Raw genomic sequence first — 23833 nt, 5'->3', positions numbered from 1 at the left:
GTCGCTTTTCTCCGTTCTGTGTTGAAGTTGAGAGTTTTCAAAAAGTTTTATAGAAGTTTGTAAAGATTTGTTTAAGTTTTGTTGTACAAGTCCAGGAGAGTTATTTAAAAAACATTTTATTTACATGAAGCATTGCATGGAAATAAGTACATGTCACAAATTTTCTTCACAAATTCCAAATAAAACAATTGAAAGAAAGTGTTCAAGCGAGCTGCCATTATTTGGACCCAGCAAGTAAGAGCACCCGTTTACTTCATTTCAACAAATTCAACAAAGTAGGTTGAATTTTCACTGGGGTCTCACTTCTTTTTCAAGAAATTAATAGTAGAAATGTGCGCCTGAGTAACAAGTGAGATTAGTACTGACAGCAGCCTTCTGCCTTCAATATGACCTTTAAACATTCAGGTCATCAATTCATTTGACTGGGCATAAAGAAAAAGGCAACAAAGAAAGAAAAAAAAATTATCTAACATTTATGACCAACGTGTCATTTTCTACACAATAAAAATCTGGATAGGATGCTTTAAGGGCTATGAGTGAATAAGGTAAAAAATGTTTTCCTTCACTAGATAGGACAATCTTATTACAACACACACACAGACACTACAAAAACACTACATAAACATGTTCAAGTGAGCACATTTAAAAAGTCCAGCTTCATCAAAATACAGAGAGCGTGTCTCTCCTTACCTGGACGTATGACAATGCAGACAAAGCATAAATACCTGCTTACTTTTCATTTATCATCTGACACACATGGGAACTGATAAGAGTGGGAAAAAAAAGTGATAAAGAATTCCCTTTTTTTTTTTTTTTTTTAGTAATTAACTATGACAAAGGGTAGAAATCTGTCTCAGGAGTCTGGATGCAAATTTCCAAATTTTCCCACCTGCTTCACTGATTTCAAGTCAGTTATTAACAAAAACATGCAAGTAATGGTCAAAAAATAATTTTATATTCTAAGCCTCTGATAATAAGTGAGCATTTCTGCGTCCAACACTAACAAACAGTATCCAGACAACTGACAACACAGACGTGAACATTTACAAGCAGCTAGACACAGCTTGTCAGTCCCCAACAGTTAATACTCAGAGTGCTACTCAATCCTCCCAGCTCATTTTTCCAATACGTCACACAATAAAGTGACTCTAGACCTTAACAGCATTATCGGTTAAAACCCAGAGTTAGTATCGTCCCTCAACATAAAACGTGTGGACTGCACTGGAAGGCAGAGGCTGGTGCAGAACAACCAGTAACCGTCAAACTGGAGTCTGAAAAAAAGATCTAAAATGCAACAATGAAAACTAACTATGGAGCTAAACAGCAGTGATGTTGACTACAGAAAATAAAATAAATGTCATTCTCTCAAGACAAGTGCAGAACTAAATCCTTCAGTGGGAAATGCTAAGAGTACAGCAGATGTTTGGTAAGATGCTGAAAGACAGAAACATCTGACCTCAAAAATGGTTCAGGTTGTTAAAATATCACCTTCATCTGTTAATATATTTCAAAAATCTTAAGTTTTCAAATGTAAATACAGTATGTTGTAACAGAGAACCAACTAGGCTCCAAAGCAACATATTTGGTATGACGCAACTTCAAATACTAAAAAATTGTATCAGTGCAATCTCAAAATTTGGCGATCCGTTCGAATTCAGTAGTAAGACATCTCCAGTGTGTTCCATTTAGAATAAAGTGATAAGGATGTGCATTGAATTGTATAAAATATTGTGTAAATGTGCCACCCGCAGCATCAAGAAGTGTCCACTTCTGACCCAACTACTCAGAGGCATGATGCATCATGGGATTCAGGTGCGTGAGAATGAAGTGTGATGTTCAGCGGTCAACGTGAAGCTTGTGTCTGCAGAGGTGTCAAGTGTCACTGTGGTGTCGTGTTGGCTCGAATTTCTGTGGTAGTGATGAGGAAGTGTTTGGTTTTTGTTTTATCTGGTAGCCAACCCTCTAGACCTGAAGGAGAAGTCTCTCTTTGGCTTTTCAACAAGTTTTCTCTTTAAGCAGTGGTCAAATTTCTCTCCTCAAAATATTTTTCAGTGTTGTAGAAAGTCAGTTAAATGAATAAACACATAAAAATGCAAGTACTTAAAAAATTGGGTGCACTAGTAGCACTTTCTGGGCCTGATCCGACTCATCAAAAGAAATTCAAGTTCCTCCACTAAGATGACCAAAACCATGACCTGAACCCAACCTGCAGCTTTCTGTGTAACCCATTATGTCTTTTGAATCATACCTAACCTGCAGTTAGACAAGTTAAGAACACTTTCTGCTAGTCATGCTATCTAAAAGCCATGCAAAGCGCTGGCATTTGTTGAGCTATTTATTTACAGTGCAGCTAAAACCCTCCCCATCTCCATAAAATCTACAGCGGTGATTCCCAAAATATTTTCCTTACGATCTTTAAAAAAATACAAAATGTGTACTTCCTTCTTCAAGTTCTGCTAATTGTGATTTCATTACCGATTATAGCATCTGTGTTCATATTAAATCAGTGTGAAATAAATTGACTCAGTGGTTTTAAAAGGAAAATACTAGTTTGGTCTGAAGTCAACACGAATATTTAGAAATTAGAATCTTTCTTTGTCATGACGTCACCGAAAATTCCTTACTTTTCTTGAGACGCTTGTTAGCGTTCGCGCAAAAGCCCCACGCTGCTATGGATCTACCCACAATTATCAACTTCGATAACTTAATTTTTTTTTGATAACTTGAACAGTAATTAGTTGTGTAATTCACCACTTTAAAGAAATTACAGTATTTTCCGCACTACAAAGCCTTTAATTTTCACAAAAGAAAGGTGTGCCTCACATCTGAAAAAGGTTTTACAATAGGCCATTCATTGAAGGTGCGCCTTATAGTCCATTACGCCCAATAGTGCGGAAACTACTGTACCAGTTTCTCTCAGGTTATTCTCCTAAAATGTTTTTTTCCATTCGGTTTCATGTTATATATTAAAAAATGGACAGAAGTGATTAACTTCATACTTTCCCTCTCCCTTTCCAAAACACTGACTTCAGCAGATATGAGCATTGTACCCCCAGGAACGTGAACGTGGTTGGTTGTACAAACCCTGTTTGTTGTGAGCCTCTTCTAGTTTGTAACACTCCTGTTGAATGGATAGAACATGCATATTGTTCCCTGGTTAACAGTACTACAGACGTATTCATTGTTACACCTTCCCCTTCCCTCAGTGATGAGTTTCCAGCTCTACTACGGTCCACTCTCCCTGTGGGGAGCTCCCAGTGGCCTCTGGGGAGAAACTACTGACAGAGGTGACGGTAGCAGAGGGAGGGGTGAGTGGAGGTAGCATGCTGGGCCACAGGCTGCTCTCCAGAGGGCTCAGCGTTCCTCCTGCACCTCCCGGAAGCACCAGGAGGGACGAGCAGCTGTCTCTGTTGAGCAGCAGGGTTTGATTGATCAGCTGCTGGACAATGTCAACTTTCTTCCCCCAGTCCAGATCCAGGGGCAGCGGCTCCGGAGACGCAGGGGAGGATCTTTCTCCGTCCTGGGTCTGTTTGTCTTCCGTCACAGGGACATCTGGGACGGCTGGAAGAACCTCGGCTGAAGGTGACGGGTCTTGATGTTTGTCTACATCAGACGTCGTAGTTTCACAGTTTACTTTACTAGCCTTGGGTTTGAGCTCTCTTATTCCCTTTTCTTCAGCTGCCACCTCCTCTTCATCACTGTTCTCCAGAGCTTCATAGATGGTGCAGAGGCCAGAGGAGGGCGACAGCAGGACCGTCTGCTGCAGCTCCGGCTGCCACTTCATCAGTTCGTCTTGTTGCTGCTGCAGTTGCAGTTCAAGGTGTTTCCTCTGTTTCAGCTCTTCTTCCTCTGCTTCTTCTTGCATCTTCCTCTGCAACTCCTCTTTATTCCTTTTAATTTCTTCTTCTGCTTCCTCTTTCTTCCTCCTCTGCTCCTCCTCCTCCCTCCTCTTCCTCTCCTGCTCCGCCTCCTCCAGCGGGCGGTTCTGTTGCTCCCTGCGCTGCTGGAGCTCCAGCAGCTGCCTCTGGTGCTGCTCCAGCCTGCGGAGCTGGGGGCTCAGCGCCTGCTGCCCCAGGTGCCTGGGCGGGAGGTCAGCACAGGTCAGCTTGGGCGGGGTGACTGCGGTGCTGTGGGGTTTGATGATGTCACAGTAGGTTCTGGGGTATGCTGCGTGATCGCGGCGATGAGGGTGCAGTAGTGCGGTAAAGCCTGTGTGTGAGAGGAAGTGGTGAGGAAGATTTACAGTCGTGGTGAGGTTATAACAGGTCATAGGCAGTAGGACATTGACAGCAGTGCGGTGTGAGTACAAGCAGAGGGGCGTACAGGGGAGGGGGGGCTCATACTTGCTGAGGGAACAGAAAAAGCATCAACAAGCCAAGCCCAAATGTCTGTCAGTAGCCCGACTGACTGGACACACTTTGTGTTTTACTGTGTTCACGTGGCAGCGGGACACTGAAGGTGCTGAACCAGTGACAAACAAACAGTAATTTAGTGGGGTGGAGACAGTATTTGTGTAGAAAACAGTGAACACACTAGAAAATAGTGAGCTTACAAAAGCTGGGGCAAGGCAAATATATGCAGAGAGCAAATGTTTCACTTTTTTTTTAACATGTAATTGTGACACCCATAAAAAGGCTTTTGTGCAAACCAAAGAAAAAAAAAAAGACAGCCAACTTCCTGTATATGCAATAACTCTTAACTTGGGTGAGAACATTACCTCAGAGCAGTTTATGGCCATCATCCCATGAATGGAGATTAACGTTAGTCAGAACAGTGACGCATGCAAAGCTTCTCCATGCATTTATAAATCATCCTGTATCGCGAAGTGGATAGATTGGCTTTAGGTGGCCGGATGTGATTCCAGTCCTAGAGCCAAGCTGCAATGCTGACCGGATCAAATTAATCTAAAGTAAAAAGAAATAAAGTCCTTGTGAGCAGTGTCATGCATATATTATCATTAATAGGAGCGCCGCAGAACAGAGCAGCAAGAATTCTTAAGAAAGCAGAAGATCTAAAATCAACAACAGACCCACAGTCGACTGGAGGGAAATTATTGAAGCAGCAGAATGAGCTGGGTTCCTGAGGCTGGATGGGGGGGAGATGTCAAACCTCTTTGCTGGTTGAGATGCTGAAGTTCAATCCGTGTATTTGAGGGCCCGGTGGCGTAAAATGATCAACTTGTGGCAAATTCGTTCCAGTTTTTAGATCAAAAGTCTTTGAGGTGGGACACAGAGTTTATCATGTTAAGCCACAATTTAGTTATGCATGGATGTACGCAAGACCAATGAGAAACTTTAGATTGCATGGCCAACTGAGTGGAGGTGTCTTCATTTTAAAAAGATGTACAGAGACACCAGGTTAAAAAAAAAAATGAAGGTAGTGAGACTTGAAAATCTCAGGTGCTGAAAGATTCGTCTCACACGTTTAGAAATAAACCTTACCCTCCACTCCCAAATGACCATTTCAATAAATATGTACAGTGAGAGTACATCATGGCAAAAAAAATAATCTTTATTTAAAGTTAAAGGTTCATTACTCCAAAAGATGGAATACCACAAAGGAAAAAAAAAAAAGATGGGTTACATTTAAAGTGCAAGAACAGATGAGGCGTGGTAAGGAAGATTTCCTGTATCAGAAAGTAGAAGAGCAAAATCAAATTGAAATATAACAATCAAATCTATATATGTTTAGTAAAAAGGTTTTGATTCCAAGTACACAAAGAAGTCATGTTTCACAGATCATTCCACAATTTGTCATGATTCATTTCATTGGATCTTTTTTCCGTCTTTCAGAGCTTTAAAATCACCAGTCACATCCTTGTCTCTTCAGGGTCGAGAACACAAAACCAGAACCAGATATAAACCAGAAACAAAAAGGCACGGCTCAAACACTGGGAATAAATAGATAGATAGTAGCTATTGCACATACAGGAGTTTAAGCCATATACTCATTAGATAATTAGAAGTGCCACTGCTGCTGTCTTTTTTTTTTTTTTTTAAATTTCCTCCCTTTTTTGCTCTCTGTGTTTTAAGTTAATCTCTGATTACACACACACACACACACACACCCCAGAGATTTGCAGGTTAAACATTAACAACAAGTCATACAACAGTGATATATTAGGGTGAGGCTGGAACAGGGCTTGAAGGTTTTGCTGGACATTTACTTGGCTTGTTAGTGACGTGATAACTATACATTACCTGGAAAAGAGTTCTCAGTCTTTTCACAAATGGCAGAATAGTAGGGGGGCTGATTATCATCTGGGTTTTCCTCTGGTTGCTGCGCTGAAGGATCTGATGCTTCCTCCGGTCCTGCCATTTCCACGCCGCGCTCCGCGGACTCTTCGTCCAGCTTGCCGCACTCGATGTACCGCTGCTCGGCCGGGCATGGCTGGACGTGAGGTTGTGGGATCACGCAGGGTTCCTTGCTTTCCTCGGGCAGCTCCTCCAGGGAAAAGATTCCGGGGCTCTTGACGCAGCTCTCCCCGGTCGACTGCGCATTGGAGTTGGAAGCCGTGGTCGTCGTGTCGAAGCCGTAAGATGCCAGTGATGTCGCTGAAGGTGGGGTGGCGTCTTCGCCCGCGCCAACCTCTGACTCCAACTCGCACTCCTCCCCCTCTTCCACTGTGGAAAGACAACGCTGGGGTGCAGGCTGGCTGTCAAAAGTTACATTAGTAACGAACGGACTTTCCAAAGACTCCTCCAACTGAGCTTCTCCCTCTGTATCGCTGGCTTCGTCCTCGGTTGCTGAGGATGATGACGAGGGGTTGGAAATAGTGGCGTTTCCTGGGCCTTTTAAAACTTCATCAGCACGCAGCTCCTCAGTCAAGACCTCTTCCTCATTTCCTGTCTTTGTGTGGATACCCAGACCCTGATGATCCGGGTCAGGCTGTGAGGGCACCGCTGCAGCTTGTGAGGCATCACCAAGGTCCTCTGGGGTGTTGTTCCCACTGTTCAGAGACATTGCTGGGGCAGCGAGGGGGGCTGGGACCTGGGTTTGCGTCGAGGCAGGGTCAGATTCCTCCATGTATGTTTGGGTTTTTACATTTTGTGGCTCATTTGTGACGGAAGAACAACGGGGAACCTCATTGTTTTCAGACGCAGGCAGACCAGAGCCCAGTTCTAGCCAGGTTTTGGTCTCAGAGTCTGCCTGCCAAGGGTCTTTCGTGGGGCTTGCCGCAGTTGCTCCTTTCACCTGTATGGGCAAGGAGACACGCTCGAAAACCTGCTCTGGATGATTGTGATGTTCCGCCCAGGGATCGGCAAAGGGGTTTGGTTGGTCCCACTGAGCAGCGGGGGCAGATGGCAGAAGAGGAGGAGGCGGCGGCGGCTGGGCCACTCTGTTCAAGTTGTCAAGTCTTTCATCCTCGACAAAATCATCCTCATCCGCGTTTCCGTAGCTTTCCAGACCGCTCTCCGTCACGCCCTCGCTCGCCATTTCTACGTCTTCATCCTCTTCCTCATCTTCATCCACATCGTTGTCGTGTCTCGGTCTTTGCGGCTCATCCGCCCATTCGGAGCCTACGTCCATATCGCAGACGCGGTCGCCGTCGTCTTCGTCTTCATCCTCGTCAAAGTCGTTAGCTGGTATGTCGGGAACCTTCTCGAAGTCGGGGGAACCTGCCGAGGCCCCTTCCATTTCCATGGCGCCTTTGAGACTGCCGTCTCCCAGATCGTCCATGCTTTCCGTGCCCTCCAAGACACCGGGGGCGCTCAGCTCAGACGCGCCCTGATGGCTGCCGCTCACATCTTCAGAGTCCAGCTCGGACAGCAAGGCACCACCCGCTCTCCAGGCAGACCCGCCCACGGGGCCACCCGACCCCGGACGAGACTCCTCTGTTGGTTGTGTGGTTCCGCTCATTTCGGACACGGAAACCTGCTGGCTTCCCTCCCTTTCCTCCTCGTCATCTTCCTCATTTAGATTGCTGGAAGACGCCATCAGAGGAACAACGTTTACTGTGTTTGGGGGAACTTTGCACGTGGAGAGGGTTTGGCCAGGTTCCTCAGCAAAGACAGGAGGCGGAGCTACTGGTGACAGTCTGGGTTCATCTGCTCCGGCCATCCGCTGCTGCGTTACCTCAGTGCTTTCAAGACGCTCCTGCAGTGAAGGCGTTGGTGTTAGGGCTGCCTTAACAGGGATTTGAGGGGAACAAGAAGCAGCTGCAAGGTTTTGAGCCATCTCTTCAGGACCCGACCCCAGTGCGGCGTCCTGGGCTAAGACTAGTGGAGGGACCTCTTCTGTTGCAGAGGATGACGCGTTGGTTGAGGGTAATAAAGGTTCTACTTGACCCTCTGCAGTCATACCTGCTGCAGATGCAGTGGTCTGTGCTTCTACAGCAGACGTGGAAGTATTTCTCTCTATTGCACTCTTGGTGGCAGTGAAAGGTGAGACGGCCTGTGTGGGTCTGGGACCGCATCTCGCCTGTGAAGGGGTGTAACTACCGGCTTTGTTAGCTAGAGAAGCAGGTGAGTTTTGGCCAAATGGTGGTTTAGTATGAGGCGAGAACCGAGCAGTAGTTATAGGTTTCTTTGCGGGAACAGACTTTGTGGGTTGATGGGTTTTAGATTTTGACGCTATGGGATCTGCTGCCTTTGTTGTTGTTGTTGTTGTTGTTGTTGTTGTGGACCATTTAGAAGCAGAGTTGATCTTCGCTGTAGGTTTTGAGGGTTCAGGCTTTCTGGTGGCTTGAGATGTAGCCGTTGTGGATTTCTTCGTCACTGCAGCAGAAGGTGGTCGACTAATATCTGGTGGAAAGAGAGGGGAAAAAATTAAATCAACCTTCCAGTCGTACTAATAAATGTTTCATTACTCAGTCTCAATGATACACATCACATTTACACATACTGAGGAAAAAATGCTTTGAAGACTCAATTCATCAAAAATATATTGTTGTTGCTAATCCAGAGTCATAATGTAGTAAAAATGAAGAATTAGCAGTTAAAAAAAAGTGCTTTTGATATTCATCCACTTGCAGCCAATAACTAAAACGGTTAAACCTAAACCATTACATTTATTTGGGCAATTCAAATACAAATGGGACAATGATTCACACGTGTTTCTCATGGACAAAAAAAAAGATGCATTTTTTTAAACCTTTCTTTGCAGTAATAGTTTTGGGGAGTTGTGCAGCTGACGTCCAGCCAGTAGAGGATGCTGTGGTAAGTCTTGAAGCAGCGGTTTTGGCAGCTGCAGAGACAGAGGTCTTGGTCGTTGCTGTGGTGGGCCTAGATGACGTGGATGCAGTTCGGGATGTTAAGGTGCCTGTGGCAGGCCTGAAGAAAAAAAAAAGTCGTGAAAGACGTAGCAGTTGAATTTGTGGTCTATTCATTGTGTTAGCAATGATTCAAACACAAATCTTGACACAGCCTCCACATGATTTTACAAGGACGATCTGTCATAAGGCATTACAAAAACAAGTAACATTTAGACCCCTGTATACACAGCTATACCATACTGCCACTCATCACCACAATTATTGAATTAGTTCCAAAGATGTGAGAACAGAGCATAATGAGTTAAAAGACGGAAAGAAAAAAACTGGAGAGATTTAGCAGTTTAAAAGGTAAAGGGGATGGAGACGAGGCAACACAACGGTAGCTGCAGAGAGGGACAGTGTTAAATGAATGAAACTACAGTACTGGAATTAAATAAACAACTATTCAAATAGAAATGGAGATAATAAAAAAAACAGGTCAAAGGGAGGTCCAGACGATGTATAAAAATGCATAGAGTGGGTGGACTGTAAAAATAAAAAAAGGAAATTCAATCATCTATTAAGCTCACAGTCTATTGCAGAGCCTGGATGAGTTCTGATGTAGACCTGCACTAATCCTCTCATCACTCAAACTGCAGTTACATCAAGCCCACACTCCTTCCTCCCATTAAGCTCCTCTGCTGACACCAAAGCTACAAGCCCAGAGACTTCTGACAAAACGTTAGAATTTGTGGTATCAGAATCCTTTATTTATTCATCCCTAGATGGAAATTGGTAAAAAAGGCCTGCATAGGGAACCAATTTGTAATATGACTAATATTTTAGGTAATTTCTTACTACATCTACTACAGATCGACTCTGATCAGTTCCCCTGAAGCCATGATAAAGCAGTTTCACGTATCAAAAGCCCTGGCCTGATCAAATCAATTTGAAAAAAGTGACTTAAAGATGATTTAAATCCATAGTGATACCATGAGACATGTAAAGAGCAGTTCACCGACAAACATTTGAACTTGTTTTTAACGTGCTACACAGGGTCTATGAAATCTACATATTGATCGTATAAGGTAGGTAGGCTCCAATGAATTTCACGACACTTTCACAGGAGTTTACATTAAACATTCACTTTCATGTCAAAAACTTGACTGTAAAATGTGTGTATGTTTCTAAGTAACTGTGACAAAGACACCAGACAAAGACCTAGTGACTTTTGCTGCCAGTGTAGGAGCGTGTCTGCACAGAGATGCCGCTCCCACTATACAATAATCAACAACAAAGACTATTTGTTCCCCCAAGATAAGACAGCAAGTGCAAAAGGTTGGACACAGAAAAAAGATTTTGGCTGTGACCAAAACACAAGATTTGAGTGGTATCATGACAGTGGAAACGAACACCAAGCTGATAGTTTGTCCTGAGTAAAACAATGATCAATGACACTTGTATCACATTTAAGAAGAATGACAGAATGGGAAAGAAAATGTAGCTTCATTCAGAATATTTAAAATTCTGCAAGCAGGAAAAACTGCATAACTGGAGGAACCGAGAACAACAACAAAAAGAATCAAAAACTAAAGTTTGGGTCAGGACTGAGGGGGATATAACACACAAAACATAACCTTAGTTCATCCTTCTATTATTGATTATAGCAAATAACTCATGAGAGCAATGGTGCAGACAGAACAAACCAACTAACTGCTGTCTGTGGGTGGTGGCTGCTGGTTCTTAGTGTATTCTTGTAGAATACATTTCCTGTTACAGCATCAAAATCAATACAAATCACAGGCTGAAGGGGGAGGATGACAAGCATTACAAAGCTTTCGAGTGGGTTTTAATGGCTCACCACAAGGTCTCCTAGGGGCAAAGGTCAGCACAAGGACAAGCCTGTGCTACCCTGTTTTACAAGCCAACACTCCAAATGTTCATAACCGATACAGAAATCACACTCAAATGTAATATTATCCTGAGTGGAAACATCCTTTTAGCCAAAAAATCAAAAAGTCTTCATGAACACACTAATTCCATCCATCCAAGTGTTTCTGTTGTTTATTCCTATTTTTAATCAAGTCAAACAGAAAAGGGCTCGGCCCAGTGGTATATACCATCATATATAACAAAATGCAATCCACATACGGTAAATATTCTTTTGTCATTTTGGATTTTTTTTTCACTTCCAAGAAAACAAAGGGAAATGTAGCACACTAACATTACCTTTTTTGGCTTGAAAGCGGTCTAAAAGCGGCTGCTTTACTCCTTACTGAGAGGAGCACACATTCCTGGGGTTTGTGTCATCTCCTTGACAATAAGGAGCAGAGGCCTGAGTCTGGTGAGGGGAGAGTTTAGATGAGACTTTGTGGGCCCACTAACTATCAAATGTCAATGGTGCCATGAATCTTTTCTGTTAGGATAGTAATCCTGCACCCCACCAACAAGGAGAGCAGACGGTGGATGCTTCTGTGTCGGCTAACAGGATGGACCTCAGGTTTGTTTTTTACCCCGTCTTTCCTCAGTGGTGTCCCATTGAATATTATTGATCCACCAATAAATGTTCAACAATATCAAGACATCACATGCCATCTCATGTTACACAACTACCCTAAGTACAGTCTATATAACATAAATGATGAATGAGCTGCAAATACAGGGATAACTTGACGGAAGATGCTGTAACGAGAGCTTGAGGATATCCTCTGGCCATATGCCCAGCAGCGTACACGCACAGATGGCAGGAAGAGAGATGATGGGGGATGAGGAGAGATATTGAAAGTGGGGGTGGGGTGAATGAAGACTGATCAGAGTAATGACACCAACATTACTGAGATGACAGCAGGATAAAAAGATGCTAGATTTTTAAATTACTTGGCTTACATTACACTTTTACATCGAGGTTCTCCTTAAACAACTGGACAGATGTTCTTTATGCAGATAAATTTTGTTTCTGTCTCTGTGTGTTGCTTAGTTACATACCACAACAGAAGCATCAACAGCTAAAACAGCCCTGCCACACTGTTGTGTGCACTGAGAGTGTTAGAAATAGATCCAGAGCTGACAGTCAGGAGGGAGTTATTCAGCCATCATTTTCTGTTTTATCTTTATTACCACATATCAGTTGTAAGCAGTTCAAAGAATGCAATACAACAGACAGTTAGTGTCGTCCCCCCCCAAAAAAAAAAAAATTCAGCATGGATGCCTTCAGAACAGTTAAGCCTCAAAAGAAGAAGTGGCTTCTGAAAAAAGCTTGCATTTCTGACACATTCTGAACACACAAAAAAAGATGACATGACTGCCAGACAGAACATAAAATATTATTATCAACCTACTTTTTCCAGAGTTGTCATAACTAAAAATATCAGATCTGACTCACTAGTTCATAAGCAAAAAATAGCTCAAAGTTAATTTCAAAACATACAAGCATTCTGTGAAGCTTCCTTTTACAGAATTTGCCTACACTATATGCTCATTACACCCAGCATGGTGGTGATCCTTATATCATATTTCAAACCCTGGAATTATTGTATATTATTATTAATAGTGATATGGATACTATTAATAAATGTTCATTTAACTTTATTATGACTGCATTTTGAAGTGCTGCTAAACCACATTATAAAATCTGTTTTTTCTATCATTATCACCTAAGAACTTATATTACTACTTTCCCAAATTGCATTCACAAGGGCAGATAGACCAACCAAATCTGATTTGCCCTTCTAAAATGTCTCTTTTCAAGTGAAAAAAATTAAACAGGCTTTTGTTCCTCCTTTTAGGCCAATTATCTTTACTATCGCCCTTCATTAGAGGGACATTTTCCTCTTAGACATGGAGAGTGTGTGCTAAACTTTCCGTAAGTCGTATTGTCTTATGTTTTGTATTATGTTCTTTACCTTAGGAAATGCAATTATCTGAAGATACTTGACTTGAAAAATATAAATTTTATTCCTATGTGCCAGTTACGGCAACTGTTGTCTCAGTTCGTATGAGAAATAAGATTGTTTTGACAAAACAGCAACCAAGATAAGTTAGATGAGTTTGACGGTACACAAGTTAGCTGCAAAACAAGGTCAGTATAGAACCACTGTGTTGGACTCTGCCAGGGAGACAGTACTCTTCATTGCAGCTACGAAAAAAGGATAACACTCATGATAATATGCAGGTGGCACAGAATGCAAATGCATTTGACACCTGCTGCTGTTCTCTTGTTACTCTCTGTTGATTAGAGTCTGACAAGATAACCTGGGAAAACATCCAAGGAGAGTCACATCAGGATGACTTGCAACTGTAATCAGACTCCTACCATTTCAAATGATTAATTCAGCGGAAGAACACACACACACACACACACACACACACACACACACACACACACACACACACACACACACACAAAGTCATTCTGTTGAGCTGCCATTTCATAGTATGATTTTAAATTGAACCGTCACATGGATGTCACCTTTTCTGGATAAAAATAGACATTTGTATAAACTGCCAGGTTTATGATGAAATTGAGATATTCTTATAATATATACTACATTATACAATATATATTATTTTGACAAAAAAACCAAATGCAATGACCCTATACTACCACAGAAACAATGACAAGGAGCACAGATTTTATTTACTAAAAAAAATCTTATCAGACCTCTCAATAGAGAACAATTCAATACATCTTGTTTTAAAGCTGGATTTGTTCATTATGGATCTAATAGCTAATAATTGTTTTGACAATATATGCTTATACATTTTTAAAAATTATTTTAAGAAAAATGACAAAATTCTATCTTGTTCAAATGTTAAAACAGAAGCTGACAACTGAACTATGAAATCAGCCAAAACTTTCCATCCAGTTTCATTCAACCAGAGCACTCACCATCTACACCAGCAGCTCATTATGAGAAGGATTCAGAGTTAAAGTTCTTTGCCCTGGGGAGGTGGGGTTGTTTTCGTCTCCAATTATTTCTGCTAACATGCCTCAAAATGTAATTTGACTCAAAGACAATGGAGGTCACTTTCAACCGTTCCGTTTCAGTACAAAGCAGTGACCAACTCATTCAGATCTCAGGGGGTTAAATGTGGAGTAAAACATGAGAGGGGAGTGTTCTGGACAAAAAACAAAATTTTTTTGGAATGCTCTGTAGCTTTGTGATGCACATGTAATTTTAACACATTAAAGTGACGGCCATGATTACCTGGTGGTCTTTAAATTGGCAGCAGATCCAGCTTTTGCTGTGGTTGAAGTGCTCGGTTTTGGGGGAGCGGAAGCAGTTTGTCTGTTCATAGTACCTTAAAACCAAATAAGAAAAATACAAAAAAGGTTGCTGGAAATATTTAATACATTAAATTACATTATTATTTTAGATTGTGTTTTAAATATCTATTTCAGGTTTACCTGTGGTTTTGGGTCTTGCTGCAACACTGTCTGCCCCTAGCCTCTTCTTAGCAGTATTCACTGATGTTGGTCTGGTACCATTACTTACAGTGGAAGGAGCAACAGAGGTAGTCCTAGCCTGTCCAACAGGCTTCCTGTCAGGCATTCTAGTTTGGTTCTTCATTGTGGAGGAAACTCCCGTTGTGCCCATTGGTTTTTTAGGTACAGCCCCCGCAGCCAATGATGATTTGGCTGCTGTTGTTTTACTGACGGCAGCTGTAGGAGTGTTTGATTTGACATAATTCCCTGTGCGTTTAGTGGTGGGGGCTGGACGCGAGTGGGATCCAGACACTCCTGCAGATTTGACAGCGGGTTGCGTTTTGTTCGTGACAACTTTTGGCTTAACTTTGGAGTCCGCTGCCACCGATTTTCCGTTGGCCTTTGGAGCATCTCGGTGTGCTGCATCACTGGCAGCTTCCTCTTGCTGCGATGGGGTTTGCTCCCTTACGTTCTGTGACGAAGACGACTCAGCTGCAGCTGCAACATCAATGGGCTCTTTGGTTTCCATGGTTTCCCCATCCGGTTTCATTCCCTCCTCCTCCTCAGGTGTGGATGTTACGCTGTTGCTTAAGGGCTCCAGGTACTAAAATGTGTCCCGTTAAACTTGAATATCCTGTTGGTGAACAACAAAGAATTATCAGAATGTTGATTATTTTAGCAGCACATCTCATCAATAATGCACTGCTCTGCACCTGGTCCTGAAAAGTAAGAATTGTCTCACAATTTCCTGACACAAAGGCTATAAGAACCAGAAGTAAGGCATAAAAAGGCCCCAACGACGACTTTCTGTATCTACAAATTGAAAGGATCATGGTACACAAGAAATGAATGTTATGTCATATTTTGATCTCTAGGGATATGTCACACTCATCCATGTTTTTGCCATTCTGACCACAGTTGCATCTTCTAATTCTCTTTTCCTATTGTTGGCTACTCCTTGGACACACCCTACGATCAGTCTTCTCCTGCTAACAATGTGCTAAATTTTGCTCAAGGAAATGATGTGGTCAGGAGATGGTTTGTGTGGCTCAGGAAATAAGATGGGGACGAGATGAATCCAAGAGGAAATGAAAGATGCCTGAGATGGCAAGATGAAAAGCTGACAAGATGACAGACAAAAATATTGCAAAGTGATGAAACCAAAGAAATGCTTTGAAAGGAAACTGACAATATTTTTTTGTTGAAAGAACACACTAAAATGGGTACAACACATTCAGAAAGGATGTAATAAAACAGTAATAAAACCAATAAAAAATGTAAAAATTGTATGTCAGAGTGAATATTCTTACATTTCAGTGCAAAATAGTGGTCATAATTCACATATGAACAAGCCATGAAGAACTCAAAACATTTTAGAAAAACAAGCTCCAGTGAGCAAAAGTTGCGACAGTCAACTACAGAGCAATCCAAGTATTCCAAGTGAATATACAAAATATAAACTGAATTTTAAAAAATTAAAATAACACAATATTAGTTCAGTGGAGAAACTTAATTTCTCTTGATGTTGTTAAACCAAAATCTTCAACACATCAAAAACTTATCAGAAATCCATGAAACTTTTTGCATATCTTCTAGTGTCCCAAGAATACACAAATGAAATTTCACTGAATTCTGTCTAATGTTTTGTTTTGACTTTTTGTAGGAATGTAGAGGCGCACTCATCGCCTGTATAAATTAAAGTCCTACCAGTCAGCTACGGAAAACAAGGCTGCTTTACAGTTTTCCCCCTTTTCTGTCCCTTTCACCTTCAGTCTCTGCGGACACGAAGCTAAAATAAAGAAACCAATGAGCAAAAGAGAAATCTCCTGACAAACAATATTTGAATTACACTTCTTATGGTTTAAAAATAGGATGCCGTGTAACAATGATCAAAAAAGAGAAATTAATTTCAAATTCCTCATCACACCAGTGAAAATGCACTGAGACAAGGTATTGGCTTTAAAAAAAACAGAAGATGAATGATTTAGTTCATTTTCATGAAAACCATCACTGTCATTCTTTATGTGCAGATTTGCATAACAAGGCCTCATTCTCTGAATGGTTAAAAACCATTCAAAAACATAACAAGCCCATTTTTTAGTCAGCTTCACATGACTAATATTACAATAAGCTCAACAGCCCCAGTGGTCCTTAAAAGGAGTTACAAACATTGTGTCGATGAAGAAAGAGGCCTAAAGAAACCCTGAGCAGAAGAGTGTGTTTATAAACGCAGCCATCACTTTGGAAGACTGAATGAAGGACCATCTAGACAGGGAAAGAACTCCATGGTCTCCGTGGTATTTACATTCCACTTCTAATAGTGAAATATATCCTTTTGTGTCACTAAATTGTATTCCAGACCAGTCTTGAACCCATACAATTACATTTGTTGTAGTCTTTTGTGCTACATATACAGTTATTTGAAGTCTGTGCCTGACAAAATGGGTCACATTTAATAAGATGTCTAATACAAGCCGAGAGGGTACTGGAATACATTGTACCGAGTGTTGGAGGAGCTGGTTGCTGACACTTTCTATTCATGTAAAGAAATTATTCCAAGTTTTTCCAGCTTCTCAAATGTGATGATTTGTAGTTGTTGCCTGGGGTGTCATTCCCGTTAATGTATGGGGTGGCTATCTCACATCTGACCCATTTATATTCCGGCTCAACCATTTTCTTCAAGACTCTTCTGGGCTACAGACGAGAAAAATGGATACGTGTAAATCCACTCACTTGCATTCATACATGTAATGAAAGTGAGATGTAGGATGAATTTTAAGACCAATTTAATTGCAGATTTACACATATGCAATAAAATAAAAATAGAATGCAGTGGCCTGAATCTTCCTGCATTCTTTTGATTCCACAAGCAGAGTTCATTGATCTTTACATTCTGTCTGGAACCACACTGAGGTTAAAAACAGACTAAAACCGGCCCTGTGAACTTCCCAACACCGGGGTTTGGGTCTTTACACATCCCTGACTGTTCATTCACTTGCTCTTTGTCCTCTATGTCAGAGAGGGCATACACACGAGAAGAAAAACCACAATGTTTGCTCTTGCGTGTGCACATGCTAGAGGGAGACAAGACAAAAAAAGGTAGGAGCAAGAACAGAGTTTTTATACGACCACTATCAGAAACAAATTTGGCAAAAGAGAAGACTAGGCTTCCAGCTTTGTTCCAGGACAATAACATATGCTTGGTGGCTCTAGGCTACTCAATCAGGCCATTATGAGCAGGTGGTCAAACGCGGCAACAAGTTAAGTGATCAATGCCAGCTACCCTTAAGGGGTAAAACAGTAGGGCTAGCGCTTGTTGGAAGTGACGTGGTCAAAAGGCTGCACAGAAATGGGTTACAATCTGTTCTATACCTCCAAAAAATGCACCGGTTACATTCACTGGCATGAGAACAGGCTGAAAATGGTGGGAGTAATGGGTGGTAGATGACTGGCATTAAATCATGCAAGAAAGGAATGACCATACATTTGCATGTATGTACTAAACACTCAGGTCGAAAACAAGAAGCTCATCATCCCTGTTAGGACGCATGAAAAGCACATTAGGGTGCAATGGGAATTGTCAGCGGGGTTGGCTGACAAGTCCCATTGTCAGCCCTGAGCACCACGTGACCCACCATAGACATTGTGCCAAATAAAGTGGGGGAGGGTTGTGTGGATTAATTTCTACAATGGGATAGAGCAGCAGCTGGTGGAAGAAACTACAGGTATATCAAACACGCTGCAGGGGAGAGTGATCACATCCCGTCAACTGCACTTGTTACCAGTTTTCCTTATATACCAATTTGTGACAGCTGTACCATGAACACTTTATAACAATTAAAAAAAACAAAGTTGAGTTTTATATCATTTGGAGATCGCATGGGGGCGGCAGTGGCTCAGCGGTAGAGCGGACGTCTTGGGACCAGACAGCGCCCAGCCATCGGCGGTTCGATTCCCGCTCCAGCCAGACATCTTCGGAGTGTGAGCTGACAGTGGGAGGTGTCAGCTCACCTCCTAGCCACTGCTGAGGCGCCCTTGAGCAAGGCGCCGTCCCCCCCACAAGCTGCTTATTGGGGCGCACTCCGAAGTCACGACCCATCCCTCCACCTCTCTTGTACCGATTGTCATTAACTGCATGCCTACAGGCCCCTAGTGTGTGTTGTGTTCAGGGGCCTGTATACGATGTTTGTGTGTGTACTCTGACAAACACATATATATATACATATATGCATGTACAAAAAACTGGAGTGGAAAACAATTTCCCCATTGTATGGACAAATGAAGTGGATTTAATCTTTAATCATATTTCATGGTTTAAAACAATAAAAATTATTTTTCATGGACATCACATCTTGAAAATGCTTGTGATGTTTTATATGGAACTTGCTAAAATTAGGAGAAACAAGTATGCAATTATTGTGGTTGATGCAAATTGGCAGGTTGCCTGTTACTGAAATGGCTATCTGTACCATTTATCCACAGACTTTACGCCAACTTTGTAAAGAAGTTTTAAACATGCTGATTTTTTTTAACGATGGATCACCTCACATGTGGCAGATCAAATTATTTACAGTTGATTTTTTTTCCTTTACAATGCTGCAACATGCACCGCTGTCAATATACACAAGACTACCATAAGTCTTCAAATGGTCTTGAAATCCAACAAAGTGAACAGAGACCGAAAAAGCACTGAATTACTCTTTCAATAATTACAGTGCACTGCGCCCAGCTTCACCGTCCAGACAGACAGTGTCTGAAAATGCGGCCCCAGCATCCACCACTTTATTCTAATGGTAGGAGAGTGCCAGCCACCAAAGTAGAGTGATTAGAGTGAGAGCAGCACACCAACTCACCACCTGCCAGCTAAGAGCAATACAACAAACCTGAAGGGTGTGTGTTGTTGAAACAGTTAAAATGCTGAATGCTAGCCTAAACAGATGTAAAGCAAGCAGGGATTCAACTTCCCTGTGGGTGGGACTGAGACAGGCATCGGCTGCAGGATGAAAAAAACAGCATTCTTTCAAGCAAACACAAATAGTCTACCCTGAACAGAGAATGGGCGATCCACTGAGCTGCCCTGATTTGAATGACTCCTCAGACTGGAGTCCTGGCTGAAAATGACCGACACGCCTTTGGCACAAATGACAGGTTTAAATTCGTTACCATCTATAGAAGGCACAGAAGATACACAAATTGAGCAAAAGCTTAAGGTTAGTTATAAACCTAACACCTAACACATTAGTAAACTAAACAACTTTTGGTTTCAGACTGACAGACAACACATCCGATAAGGTCACCTTAGAATCTTGGAGCCCAGTCAGTTCAGACAAGAATGAACTTGCGTTCCTTTCCTAATTTGCAGTTTAGAAAATTGATTTTCTACAGTGTCTCAGACAAGAATAATTTCACTTTTAAAATATCATAACTAAAAAAATATCAGATGACTGATAATTATTGATACGAAAGGACAATTGGTGAGTACATTCTCTTTTCCCAAGTGTGGAGTAATCACAGTCTAGGCTAGGTATGAATCATCAACCCCCAAACATCTACAATCATCACAATGTCCCACAGCTCCAAGTAAGATAAGATGACCCTAAAATAAGGGAACAACTCGGACCATTTATCTCTAGGTTGTATTAATGTAACATTAGGTCATAACAGGGTGAAACGAACACTACAGACCAATAACTGGGGTTGTGCAGCAAAGTCCGGTTCCAATTAGGAACTGTTTCTCCAACAGTTCATTGGGGTCATTAGGAGAATTTTGACCATTTAGTAGTTTATAAATAAGTTTCACTGATATTCAAATTAAGTTTAATTGTCTGTGGTAAAGGCATGCCGCTTACGTAGTTTCAGCATCACAGGTGGGACTTTGACCAGCTCAACCAGAGACAACAGCTAATTGTATTAAATGTGGTTTTATACTATCCTGAGTAATACAGTCGGCACAGAGCCATGGCTGTGCCAAACGTATTTCTTACAAGGAAGGATTTGTCATTAGTATGACTCAACACCCAAAAGACATACAATACTGTGTTCTGTTCTCTCAAGTGCTGCACATATGTCCCTCACAGCCTGCTGAGATAGCCCAGAGCTGACATATAAATTTATCTCAGTGTTTACGCAATAAAAACATTAAACTAAATGGAATCTAGGCAAATTGCCTCATAAAAAATGAGAATATAACATGTTACATATATTTAATACCATTTAAATTACTTATTTTTTTAAGCAGAAAACATAAATACGTCTGAAAGACTTGATGTTAGACTGAGAAAATATTACATTGCTGCAGAGACAGAATGCTCAAGAATCCTAAAGAGATTTTTGGAGAGAAACTTTGAACGTCAAGAAACAATGTCTTCTTCTTCTTCTTTTCCTTTCGGCTTTTCCCTTCAGGGGTCGCCACAGCGAATCAATTTCCTCCATCTAGCCCTGTCCTTTGAATCCTCTTCACTCACACCAACTATCTTCATGTCTTCCCTCATTACATCCATAAACCTCCTCTTTGGTCTTCCTCTAGGTCTCCTGCCTGGCGGTTCAAAACTCAGCATCCTTCTACCAATATATTCACTATCTCTCCTCTGGACATGTCCAAACCATCTCAGTCTGGCCTCTCAAGAAACAATGTAATATTGTTAAAAAAAGAGTGAGAATCTTAAAAAGGAATGGCATAAAAAGACAGAAGTCCCTTTAAAAGCAGCCTTTGTCAACGGGACAACTGACATGAGTGAATGGAAGCAGAGTCGTGGAAGTGAAATGACCGATCATGAAGTGTTTCTCTTCATAAGTGTTGTGCTCGGTGGCTACTGCTGGCTAGAGGGGCAGGGGACAATGTGGGGTGATGGCTTTCTTTGAATTTAATCGCCTAACCCAGACAGGAGATCAACAGGAGATAGCCAATCTTTAGCCAGTATCTCAAACCTTGACATTCAAGATCACAGGATGTGCTGAAATATAACAGCACTAGCCTGATTTGGTCATCAGGAAAAGGAAAGGGAAACAGTTGTGTGGACAACGGAAGTGGCTGTGATGAGCTAGTGTCTTCATTCAGACTGCAGGGTCTCAAAGGGTGTCGCCACTTTACAGAACCTGAAGGCCAGACAGAACCTGTTCCTGCTCAGACACAAGGTGCTGGATTTGAATGGCCTAAGCATTATCTTTAAACTTTGTTCTCTAAGGAGACTTCAAGACACCAAGTAATTTTTGGGAGCTAAAGAACTAACAAAAGTTTTCAGATTTTGATACTCTACGTACAATTTCTTCAGCACCAGCTTTGATCTACCTATGCACTAGCTTTGATCTTTGACCTATGCAAGTAGGTCAGGGTAAAATTTTGAATTCAAGGGTGTCATGGGATGTTGCAGTCTGACTGCCTTGGTTCTAGTTCGACTTGTTTTGAATTTTTTTGATGTAAAGAATATGAAAATATTCTGCAGATTATTGCAATTGTAAGAATTGTGATTGACAACACAATTGATATTGCTCATCTCATGACTTATGAGATCATTGACCAGTTTAAAATGAATTGATGGATGCAAGTGGCCCACACAATACACCAGATAAACACTTCTAGTTCTAGGCAAAGGAACTCTGCATGACAGCATTGGTGTCCCTAAAACACACTCATTCAGAAAGTCTGATCACAAATGGATCGAGCACGTGTAATTTACCTCAGACGAAGACAAATTCCTCAACCACAAGCCGGACATCTAGGAAACAGCAACGCAGCTGTTTTTGGAAGGCGACACTACTCAAAGGATAGCTCCCAAGCCCACTCCCACACAACCAAAAGCACACACTGATTATGTAATGTAGACTGAGCCAAAACAGCATCCCTCTGTCACTGCAGACAATGAAACCGGACAGTCTCCCTCTCCGCTCTCCATACTAATGCTTCCTTATGTGGCTCTGTCTGGTAAGGAATGGAAACAAATCACATTCATGTATGTAAATGATGAAGAAATTAAGGGCTTGGTGCCGGCAAGAAAATCTGAAGCAGAAGTAAGCAGCTTCATACCCAACAACATGAAAGAGATGTTTCAAAAGCACAAATAACAAAACAGCTGCCTCACGATGATAAAGTTAGAATCTACAATTCCAAATGAGGGACTTCATATCAGTACATGACCAGGAGTTACTGGTGTCTTTAATCTCCATGATTTCATGTTATGTCTCCACTAGTGCCCAATATTAGCATAGAAGTATGGCTTGTGCCATTTTGTAGGTAATGGACACCTAGTCCTGAAGAATTTTGTGAGGCTCTTTCTCAAGAGTTTCTGGGTGTATTTGAAGGTTTAATAACAGCATTTTGTCTCTCTGGGAACAAACACACATGAAATGTCCCTGGTTTAGCAAAGGGCCCACACCTTAGACAGGAGCAAGTCATTCATTTGAAGCTGAGGACCGGACATCCCCCGTTCGCCCCAAACATCTTGATCCGCCTCCAACACCCCAAACCAGCAGCTGTCTGCTGCCATGCTAACGCTACACTCCATCACACCCAGCCGCGAACATAAGCAAAAAGGGCGTCTGGCTGCAAAACAAGATACATTTGGACTAATTTAAAGAGACTAAAAATAAAAATAAAGCATTAAAAAAATATTAATTTTAACGTACTTTACGGTGAGAATTCTACACATCAACCCAGGAAGGTAAACCCAGTCAAATATCCGCGCTCGTACGAGAAACATAGTACGCATTAAATTCCCCCTACCTTTCAACCACATTCAGTTCTTGAAGACTCCAGGACGAACAAAAAATGCCACCCTTTCAGTCCAGCAGTTAATATGTCGCCATGGCCATAAATTTCCTTTTTGGACTAACAATGGAGCCGCGTGTTCTTGCGTTAATGTGCCTCTCGGCGTCCTTCCCAACGCGGCAGAGCAGCAGCGGCTGGCGGCGGAAGGTTACCTCTCTTCATGTGCGGACGACACCGTGACAGCGGAGGGAGGCAGCGGATTTGAAGGCGAAGCGTGGTGGTCATAGAAGAAAAGGCAGATTAAATCTTGTGAGCGGTCCAATCAAAAGCCAGAGACTGGTGCGTATGCAGAGCAGGAGTGACGTCACATTCAAAACAACCTCAAGCTCTGGCCTGTGCGTGGGGGGGTGGAGGGGGGATCTTAAAGCAAGGTTTTTGGCCACCTAGAGGTGCGAAATAGAGCGTCCTGATGAGAGATGAATAATTTAAATGTCAAAATATAAACATTTGT

At 41.9% G+C, this 23833-nt stretch overlaps 1 protein-coding gene across 1 annotated transcript; it reads right to left on the bottom strand.

Annotated features, from left to right (window-relative positions):
* Positions 1 to 100: 100 nt before the first annotated feature.
* On the bottom strand, positions 101 to 23577 carry prr36a (proline rich 36a). The gene is made up of 6 exons (XM_068321228.1): positions 23338 to 23577; positions 14601 to 15252; positions 14401 to 14494; positions 9094 to 9272; positions 6201 to 8744; positions 101 to 4209 (listed from the first exon to the last, which is right to left on the bottom strand). Exons 2-6 carry the CDS (start codon positions 15166 to 15168, stop codon positions 3203 to 3205), a joined length of 4392 nt encoding a protein of 1463 aa, XP_068177329.1. The 5' UTR covers positions 15169 to 15252; positions 23338 to 23577; the 3' UTR covers positions 101 to 3202.
* Positions 23578 to 23833: the final 256 nt, after the last annotated feature.

This window comes from Antennarius striatus, chromosome 8 (assembly GCF_040054535.1).
Source record: "Antennarius striatus isolate MH-2024 chromosome 8, ASM4005453v1, whole genome shotgun sequence".
NCBI classification, from domain to species: domain Eukaryota; kingdom Metazoa; phylum Chordata; class Actinopteri; order Lophiiformes; family Antennariidae; genus Antennarius; species Antennarius striatus.
Note: the sequence above shows the minus strand (reverse complement) of the source record. Positions and strands in the feature narration are given on the sequence as shown.

Coding starts and splice junctions, on each gene's coding strand:
- prr36a (XM_068321228.1), bottom strand. CDS start 15,168: ATGAAACCGGATGGGGAAACCATGGAAACCAAAGAGCCCATTGATGTT. Junction 8,745..9,093: donor AACTATTACTGCAAAGAAAG/GTTTAAAAAAAT, acceptor TCTTTCCACCAG/ATATTAGTCGACCACCTTCT. Junction 4,210..6,200: donor GACTGAGAACTCTTTTCCAG/GTAATGTATAGT, acceptor TCTCACACACAG/GCTTTACCGCACTACTGCAC.